A 10,712-nucleotide genomic window follows, 5' to 3' on the forward strand; every position below is an offset into this window, starting at 1 on the left:
AAATAAGGCCCCTGGTCAGCCTTTTTAGGTCATCTGACCCGAAGGGTCAGGATGACCTATAGTCGTCATGTTTCGTCCGTCGTCATCCGCCGTCCGCTGTGCGCCGTCCGCCGTCCGCCGTGCGCCGTCCGCCGTGCGTTAACTTTTCACATTTTGAACTTCTTCTCAAGTTCTACCAGTGCGATTTGGCTGAAACTGGCATGAAAAGATCCTGACATGAACCTGACAAAGTGTTGTTATTTTTTGGGTCGATCCGAAATCCAAGATGGCCGCCACAGCCGCCATCTTGAAAACACATTTTGAACTTCTTCTCAAGTTCTACAGGTGCGATTTGGCTGAAACTTGCATCAAATGATCCTGACATGGTACCGACAAAGTGTTGTTATTTTTCGGGTCGATCCGAAATCCAAGATGGCCGCCACAGCCGCCATCTTGAAAACACATTTTGAACTTCTCCTCAAGTTCTACAGGTGGGATTTGACTGAAACTTGCATGAAATGATCCTGACATGGTCCTGATAAAGTGTTGATATTTTTCGGATCAATCCGAAATCCAAGATGGCCGCCACAGCCGCCATCTTGAAAACACATTTTGAACTTCTTCTCAAGTTCTACCAGTGCGATTTGGCTGAAACTTGCATCAAATGATCCTGACATGGTCCCGACAAAGTGTTGTTATTTTTCGGGTCGATCCCAAATCCAAGATGGCCGCCACAGCCGCCATCTTGAAAACACATTTTGAACTTCTCCTCAAGTTCTACAGGTGGGATTTGACTGAAACTTGCATGAAATGATCCTGATATGGTCCTGATAAAGTGTTGTTATTTTTCGAGTCGATCCGAAATCCAAGATGGCCGCCACAGCTGCCATCTTGAAAACACATTTTGAACTTCTCCTCAAGTTCTACAGGTGGGATGTGACTGAAACTTGCATGAAATGATCCTGACATGGTCCTGATAAAGTGTTGTTATTTTTCGGATCAATCCAAAATCCAAGATGGCCGCCACAGCCGCCATCTTGAAAACACATTTTGAACTTCTTCTCAAGTTCTACCGGTGCGATTTGACTGAAACTTGCATCAAATGATCCTGACATGGTCCCGACAAAGTGTTGTTATTTTTCGGGTCAATCCGAAATCCAAGATGGCCGCCACAGCCGCCATCTTGAAAACACATTTTGAACTTCTTCTCAAGTTCTACCGGTGCGATTTGGCTGAAACTTGCATGAAATGATCCTGACATGGTCCCGACAAAGTATTGTTACATCTCTGGTTGATCACAAATCTAAGATGGCTACCATGACACTATATTTATCATCAGACGTTATTTTTTAGCCCACCATCATCAGATGGTGGGCTATTCAAATTGCCCTGCGTCCGTGGTCCGTCGTCCGTCATCCGCCGTCCGTCCGTAAACAATGTTTGTTATCACTATTTCTTAAAACCTGCTGCAGGGATTTTGTTCAAACTTCACATGAAGGGTCCCCTTGGTCCATATTTGTGCCATAGAGATTTTGAGGCTGATCGGAAAAACAAGATGGCCGCCAGGCAGCCATCTTTGATTTTGGCAGTTGAAGTTTGTTATCGATATTTCTTGAGAACTACTGAAGGGATTTTGTTCAAACCACTTCACATGGAGGTTACCCTTGGTCCCTAGTTGTGCCATACAGATTTTGAGGCTGATCGGAAAAACAAGATGGCCGCCAGGCAGCCATCTTTGATTTTGGCAGTTGAAGTTTGTTATCGATATTTCTTGAGAACTACTGAAGGGATTTTGTTCAAACTTCACATGGAGGTTACCCTTGGTGCCTAGTTGTGCCATAAAGATTTTGAGGCTGATCGGAAAAACAAGATGGCCGCCAGGCAGCCATCTTTGATTTTGGCAGTTGAAGTTTGTTATCGATATTTCTTGAGAACTGCTGAAGGGATTTTGTTCAAACTTCACATGGAGGTTACCCTTGGTCCCTAGTTGTGCCATACAGATTTTGCGGCTGATCGGAAAAACAAGATGGCCGCCAGGCAGCCATCTTTGATTTTGGCAGTTGAAGTTTGTTATCGATATTTCTTGAGAACTACTGAAGGGATTTTGTTCAAACTTCACATGGAGGTTACCCTTGGTCCCTAGTTGTGCCATACAGATTTTGCGGCTGATCGGAAAAACAAGATGGCCGCCAGGCAGCCATCTTTGATTTTGGCAGTTGAAGTTTGTTATCGATATTTCTTGAGAACTACTGAAGGGATTTTGTTAAAACTTCACATGGAGGTTACCGTTGGTCCCTATTTGTGCCATACGGCCATCTTGGATTTTGATGGTTAAGAATTGATGTCCCCATTTCTCAAAAAGTGCTGAAGGGATCTTTCTCAAATTTAATATGTAGGTTTCCCTAGGGCCCTTGTTGTGCATATTGCATTTTTGGACCAATCGGTGAACAAGATGGCCGCCAGGCCGCCATCTTGGATTTCGATAGTTAAAGTTTGTTATGGCTATTTCTCAGATAGTACTGAAGGGATCTGCCTCAAATTTCATATGTAGGTTCCCCTAGGGACCTAGTTGTGCATATTGCATTTTGGGACCGATCGGTTAACAAGATGGCCGCCAGGCAGCCATCTTGGATTTTGTTATTCAAAGTTTGTTATCGCTATTTCTCAAAAAGTATTGAAGGGATCTGTCTCAAAATTCATATGTAGGTTCCCCTAGGGCCCTAGTTGTGCATATTGTGATTCAGGACCGATCGGGCAACAAAATTGCTGCCAGGCAGCCATCTTGGATTTTTATATTCAAAGTTTGTTATCGCTATTTCTCAGAAATTGTTGAATGGATCTTTCTCAAATTTCACATGTAGGTTCCCCTAGGGCCCTAGTTGTGCATATTGCGATTTGGGACCGATTGATCAACAAGATGGCCGCCAAGGAGTCATCTTGGATTTTGATAGTTGAAGTTTGTTACCGCTATTTCTCAAAAGGTACTGAAGCGATCTGTCTCAAATTTTATATGTAGTATGTTTGAAAAAGTTTAAAAAGAAGAGAAAAGATCCATCTCTCCTTTGTCAGATATAGATCATTCTTTGTTGGGTGCCAAGATCCCTCTGGGATCTCTTGTTATGGACTGTTATAGATCAAATGTATTTGTTTCAAATGTATGTAAATATATTTTGTTTAATTTTAGAAAGTATGCTTTATTCTTTTGTTGTTTACAGGTGGTAAACTGTTGTTGAGCTTTAAACAAGAAAATCCAGCGGATCATTTGGAATCAAGTGAGATACTTAAAGCTGTGGGAGTGAAAACTGAGGATGTAGCCTCACCTACTCCTGTGTCCAATGGAGCTGAACAGCCAGCCAGTCCCTCAGAAGGAGGAGCTAAAGGATCCAGTGTCGACCAACCCACATAGGTCAGTCAGCCGTCTGCCTAGTGTAAACAAAGTCATTTTTGCAGGAATTTAATTTTGCGTTTTCGTGCTGAATTTTTTTTAATGGCAATGTAAAATAGTTAACAGTAGGTTCCATAACTGTTTCTTCTGTTAAATCAATTTTTGTTCGTCTGTGATTTACTTTCGTGAATTTTGAGATCCAGGTTTCATGAAAGTTTATCTTTTTTAATAAACATCTTTATCATTGATACTGATAGGAATTTCTAGTCATTGTTAAGGTTTCAATCTGTGAATGTTAATCTTTACGAACTTATTTTGAAATGGAAATGGCAAAATTTAGTTACAATTGTACTGCCAAAGAAATATGGTTTACAGCTCCCTATATATTGTTTGATGTGATGACATATTGACTGTGAAAGACGAGAAATTATGATAATAACACACAAAAGTTAATAATAACATATAAAAATTAATAACAACACACAAAAATTAATAATAACCCACAATACTTAATAATAACCCACAAAATATAATAATATTGATAACACAAAAGTTAATATAACACACAAAACTTAATAATAACACACAAAAGATAATGATAACACACAAAACTTAATAATAACACACTTAACTTAATTATAACACACAAAACCTAATTATAACACACAAAAGTTAATAATAACACATAAAAGTTAATATAACACACCAAAGCATATAAAAATTAATATCAACACACAAAAATTAATAATAACCCACAATACTTAATAATAACACACAAAATATAATAATAACACAAAAAAGTTAATATAACACACAAAACTTAATAATGACACACAAAACTTAATAATAACACAAAAAAGTTAATATAACACACAAAACTTAATAATGACACACAAAACTTAATAATAACACACAAGTTAATACAACACATAAAACTTTATAAAAACACATAAAACCTAATTATAACACACAAAAGTGAATAAAAAGTTAATACACTGTAATAACACACAGAAATTAGTTAAGTTATTGGAACCTATAACTAAATCACTATAATAATTCCTGCTGTATATTATCGTGACCAGTTACCGTGATGTACCAATTACCGTGATTTCTGCGCACGCTCTATCTCCCGCACAATTTTTTGGATTCTTATAACAGCTAAATCACGGTGGCCATGCAAGTGTTTATTCAACAAAAAACTGTTCATTTGCAGTCGATATTGCTCACAAATCTACATTTTCTTTTGAAATCAAAGTTTGCAACACTCAATCATAGCGGGGAATAGCTTGAAATCATGACTTACTTGCATATTTATCCTGAAATTTCATGAAATCATCGTTTATTTTGTTGGTCAGTCGTTTTCAAAAATCGTCTGCATCAAAGTAGGTCAAAGTATGCAAAATAATGGGTATATACGGCAAGTTACCGATCGGGCATGTATGGACAGGATCGTAAAACAGAAGGTAGTTTTTACCTGGTGCATACGTCTTGTGTTTTCCTTTTTTTTCAAAAAAAAAAGATTAATATGTATTTAGTGAATTTCTGTAAGTTTTAGGTCGTCTACACCTTTGTTTGTCTAAATTTACTCCTGCCCGGAGCTGAATCCTGTTTTTAGTGATTCCCTGGTCACCTATCGAACGCACCTTTAGACAGTCCTTTTTTCGTGCTGCTTTCGCCGATCAGTCACTGGATCCCAAAATAACCATGCATTACGATTACATTATTTCACCAAAAGATATTGGTCGCTTTAATGAAACACAAGCTAAGTTTTGGTGCTATAAGCATGTTTTTAAAAGCGCATTTCCTTTCTATTTTGAAATCACGGTAACTGGTCCTGTAGGTATCGTCAACTGTACCAATTAGCGGTGAAAATAAATGGCGTCTCGTCAAAAAACATATTATTAAAATTAAGTAGCGACTATTGTTACTGAAGTATCTTGGACTAAAGATAATTCATGTCGATTTTCAACGCCTTCTGTGCGTTAGTTTTGACAAAATCCTTAAAAAACCTCGAAAAAATCACGGTAACTGGTCGCGACCCAGTAACTAAATCACTATAATAATTCCTGCTGTATATTATCAATGGTACCTAGCTGGTACAACCCCAATTACTCATAATATTTAATGCTAATTATATATTATTTTAAATCAGAATTACATACCAGTAGAGTCAAAACTATTCTTCACTATTGATTTTCAATAACTAAGACTCCCCTTAACTCTCCCATCCTCTAAACAAAAAAAAAAAAAAAAAAAAAAAAAATGCAATATTAAACCAAAGACACTAAACCGATCTTGCAGATTTATTTTCCATGATGTATTTTGTGAAACTTGATACATTAAAAAGATTAATGATTTTTAATAATCATTGAATAATGAATTAATCAAAAGAAAACAGAGAGCTGATTCTAACAATATTTCTGGTATTTATGCATCAAAGAACTATCAACTTAGTGTCATAAAATTGCTGTAAAATGATAAGATATACATTGTATGCTGAAACACTCAATTTATCTATTGTATCAAAGTTTATTATTGACATTGTAATTGGGGTTTTTTCAGGACCTTTGTGAAGAATGTGAAGAAAATATGCTGACAATCTACATCAGAAATCCATTTGACCATTTGATGTTATTCTAGAGATTGCATTGCTGAGGAGATAATTTATTTAACAGTGCTTAATGTTAGTGTCTTTGATGTCTTGGTTAACTGTCTAAAATGTACTCGATATTGTTATAGGCCGCAAAGTATAAACATGGTTTTCAAGAATTTTGAACAGATAATATTAATTACGATTTTATTCATATGTGAGAAAAGTCTTACTCTTTTCAATAATCAATATTGTTCTTGTTTAGTTTGAGAGATTTCATTAGCTTTTGTTTGTATATGTACATGTTGAGGAAAATAGGATATGAATATTTACAAAGTGAAACAAGGGGAAGTAACTCTTGTACCTACTGGTTTAAAACTTGGAGTACAGGAAATAACACAGGTGTAAGGCTTGCCATATCTTATATTTTATATACTGCATATATAAATGTATTAATTGCCATTTAATGTTGAATTTGATGTTGAAAGTTGTGTTATAAAAAGTTGTGGTTGATACACAGACATTTTACCTACACTTCATAGATGTATGATGCCTCATCTTTTAAACCTATAGCAGGCTGAGATTTGGCTGAGTTGTTCCCCTTTAGGAACTTTCTATTGTGTGGTGTAAAGTTTCTGTGTGTCATTCTCACATTTTATTCTTGTGTTGTACAATCAGTGTTTTTTTTTTTTTGTGCACATATGTGGCTGTATAAGATGTATTTGAAGGATGAACGAGAAAATATTCACTTTAACAAATAATTCAATAAAGATTGTCATTGCCAGTATTTTTCAGTTTGATTAAAGATGCTCCTCCGCTCTCGATACAATACTCATCATTTGAACAGTAAATGGTGTTTGTACTTGTATATATATATATATGTCTAACACAAAAGATAATTCATTTTGCTTTTGGTGGATGTGCAATCAGTATTTCATTCCATGTATAGTACAATGTACATAGTGCCACAGGTTTTTTTCCAGGACACACTTATTTTTAATATTTTTATCTTGAAGTGAAATTAAAAGCTCAAACTTTTCAATGGCGGTAATGGGGTTTAGTAAGCAATTATACTTAATCGTCTGCTCCTGTTTAACTTTTTCAGTGGTGGAGCATCTTTAAAGATGAATGTAGATAATTAAAATAATGATCAAATCAAGCTACATTTTGTTCGTTGCATAACATTGTCGAACCTAATCCATCAAAAAAGAAAAACTCTCAATACAAAGTAACTTAAAATCTCCTTAAGGTTAATCAAAATCACAGACAATGTTTTGGCTTATTGAAGTATTGAAATAATCTATTGTGAATCTGTTTAAATGTGATAAGTGAAATTTTGTGTATGTTTGCTTTTAAATTAAAAAGGAAATTCCTGATGCCATTATCATGATTGTCTATGAAGTGCATACATTGTTCCCTCATTCCAAATTTTGAAAAAGCTATCAGCATTTCTTTCTGATTTAAGTGTTGTGATCTTGTCCTAAAGGATTAAATTATCATGATTTCATAACCACATAACACATTTTGATGTGTAGTTTGTGAAATGATGTCAGACAATTGAGTCATCCAGACTTTCCCCACGAAATTCAAAGTGATATTCCGTGTAAATTAATGTGGTTATAACATTAAAAAAATATTTAAATTTCATAAGCTTCCTTCATTTTTATGTTGTATTGTTATTAACCTTTATTCAAATAAATTGTTTTATTTACAACGGAAAAATGTTTAGTTGGCTTGTGTTTAACATTTGTAGAGATTATCACCTGTGTACCCCTACCATAACATGGTCTGTACACTAACCATACACATCCTCGATAATCTAGGGGTTACTATCACTAACATTATATCCACCCCTGAAATATGTAATAGCAACAAGCGCTGTTGGAGAACAGCAAAGCTCGCCTATTTAGAAGAAGTTGATGTTCAAGTATTTACTATTTAAACATGGAAATATGACAAATTAACAGACTCAAAAACCCCCTAAAAGGCCCCAAATTGGTTGTATTATCACGTTCAGCATCCATACACATTAGGAAAATAAAATCATAAACATTTATGATGACTTATGCTTAAACAATCGACAAATTAGAAACTTGCTCAAAAGCTTTAACATGGAAATATGACAAATTAACAGACTCAAAAACCCCCTAAAGGGCCCCAAATTGGTTGTATTATCACGTTCAGCATCAACACACATTAGGAAAATAAAATCATAAACATTTATGATGACTTAAGCTTAAACAATTTACGAAACAGAAACCTGCTCAGAAACTTTAACGTGAAATGGGATGCCAACGCTGACGCCGACGCCGACGCCGGGGTGACAACATTAGCTCCTCCTATTCTTCGAATAGGCGAGCTAAAAATGAAGGTTGACTTTGGCATAGTCCAGGGGTGGATATAATGACATTGATACTAACCCCTTGAGTATCGAGGATGATCGATACATTATATATGACAAATGCTGACCGTTGTATGTAATCTGCTAAAATGAAGTACCATTTTGTACATTTGTCATGTGATCAAAGCAGTATTAGGCAAAATACATGTACCAGCCAGGAGCAGCTTATGTCCGAGGAGGGGCATTACCAAAACGTATATCTGTCAAAAATGTGAAAAAAACCAATACAGCTTTATGTGCAAACAAGAATCCGCCAAAATGAACGTAGCTTCATAGCGTAAGCGTATTGAAGAGCTGGTTTTAATCAGATTGACTTTCTACATGTTGAACTTCTCCAGTTCTACTAGTGCGATTTGGCTGAAATTTGCCTGAAATGATCCTGACAAGGTCCAACAAAGTGCTGTTATTTTTTGGTTTTATCCAAAATCCAAGATGGCCACCACAGCCGCCATCTTAAAAACACATTTTGAACTTCTCAAGTTCTACCGGTGCGATTTGGCTGAATCTTGCATGAAATGATCCTGACAAGGTCTCAACAAAGAGTTGTTACAACTCTGATTTTATCCAAAATCGAGGATGGCTAATAAATTTCCTATTGGATTATTGCCAAAGGTAGTCAGATGACCGTTAAGGCCATTGGGTCTCTTGGTTTTTTGTTGTTGTTTTTTTAAATATATATATCTTATGGGGTCAGACTAAAACAGTTTGTCATAACGACCGCTTGGCCAAATAAAAAGTTTGTCATAACCAAGGTAATACCAAAAACATTGTTATGACCGAAGACGAGGCCTGGCCAAAACAGGGGCTTAACCAAAACACCTTTTATAATTATCATGGCCAGTCCAAAACAGAATTAATGCTACAACGTTAACGCGACCAGTCTAAAACAAATTAATTCTAAAACGTTTACGCGGCAAGTTTAAAACAGAGTAATACCACAACGTTAACACGGCCCAAGTCTAAAACAGAGTAATACCACAACGTTAACATGGCCAGTCTAAAACAGAGTAATACCACAACGTTAACATGGCCAGTCTAAAACAGAGTAATACTACAACGTTAACACGGCCAGTCTAAAACAGAGTAATACTACAACGTTCACACGGCCAGTCTAAAATAGAGTAATACTACAACGTTAACATGGCCAGTCTAAAACAAAGTAATACTACAACGTTCACACGGCCAGTCTAAAACAGAGTTATACTACAACGTTAACATGGCCAGTCTGAAACAGAGTAATACTACAACGTTAACGTGGCCAGTCTAAAACAGAGTAATACTACAACGTTAACACGGCCAGTCTAAAACAGAGTAATACTACAACGTTAACATGGCCAGTCTGAAACAGAGTAATAACACAACGTTAACATGGCCAGTCTAAAACAGAGTAATACTACAACGTTAACATGGCCAGTTTTAAACAGAGTAATACAACAACGTTAACATGGCCAGTCCAAAACAGAGTAATACTACAACGTTAACGCGGCCAGTCTAAAACAGAGTAATACTGCAACATTAACGTGGCCAGTATAAAACAGCGTAATACCACAACGTTAACACGGCCAGTCTAAAACAGCGTAATACCACAACGTTAACACGGCCAGTATAAAACAGAGTAATACTACAACGTTAACGCGGTCAGTCTAAAACAGAGTAATACTACAACGTTAACACGGCCAGTCTAAAACAGTGTAATACTACAACGTTAACACGGCCAGTCTAAAACAGAGTAATACCACAACGTTAACGGTCAGTCGAAAACAGAGTAATACTACAACGTTAACACGGCCAGTCTAAAACAGAGTAATACGACAACGTTAACACGGCCAGTCTAAAACAGAGTAATACTACAACGTTAACGCAGTCTGTCTAAAACAGAGTAATACTACAACGTTAACACGGCCAGTCTAAAACAGAGTAATACCACAACGTTTACACGGCAAGTCTAAAACAGAGTAATACCACAACGTTAACATGGCCAGTCTAAAACAGAGTAATACTACAACGTTAACACGGCCAGTCTAAAACAGAGTAATACTACAACGTTAACACGGCCAGTCTAAAACAGAGTAATACTACAGAGTAATACTACAACGTTAACACGGCCAGTCTAAAACAGAGTAATACCACAACGTTCACACGGCCAGTCTAAAACAGAGTAATACTACAACGTTAACACGGCCAGTCTAAAACAGAGTAATACTACAACGTTAACATGGCCAGTCTAAAACAGAGTAATACTACAACGTTAACACGGCCAGTCTAAAACAGAGTAATACTACAACGTTAACATGGCCAGTCTAAAACAGAGTAATACTACAACGTTAACACGGCCAGTCTAAAACAGAGTAATACTA

The 10,712-nt window shown here is 36.4% G+C and overlaps 1 protein-coding gene across 1 annotated transcript in view; it reads left to right on the forward strand.

Annotated features, from left to right (window-relative positions):
- The window catches only part of LOC138320415 (prostamide/prostaglandin F synthase-like), a 32,464-nt gene extending 24,788 nt beyond the window's left edge, over nt 1–7,676 (forward strand). Inside the window, exons 6-7 of the mRNA XM_069263377.1 lie at nt 3,195–3,385; nt 5,927–7,676. Of these exons, the coding sequence (XP_069119478.1) occupies nt 3,195–3,385 (191 nt within the window). The 3' untranslated portion in view covers nt 5,927–7,676. The remainder of the gene's footprint in view (nt 1–3,194; nt 3,386–5,926) is intronic.
- Nucleotides 7,677–10,712: the final 3,036 nt, after the last annotated feature.

The sequence above is a fragment of the Argopecten irradians genome, chromosome 1, assembly GCF_041381155.1.
Source record: "Argopecten irradians isolate NY chromosome 1, Ai_NY, whole genome shotgun sequence".
Taxonomy (NCBI): domain Eukaryota; kingdom Metazoa; phylum Mollusca; class Bivalvia; order Pectinida; family Pectinidae; genus Argopecten; species Argopecten irradians.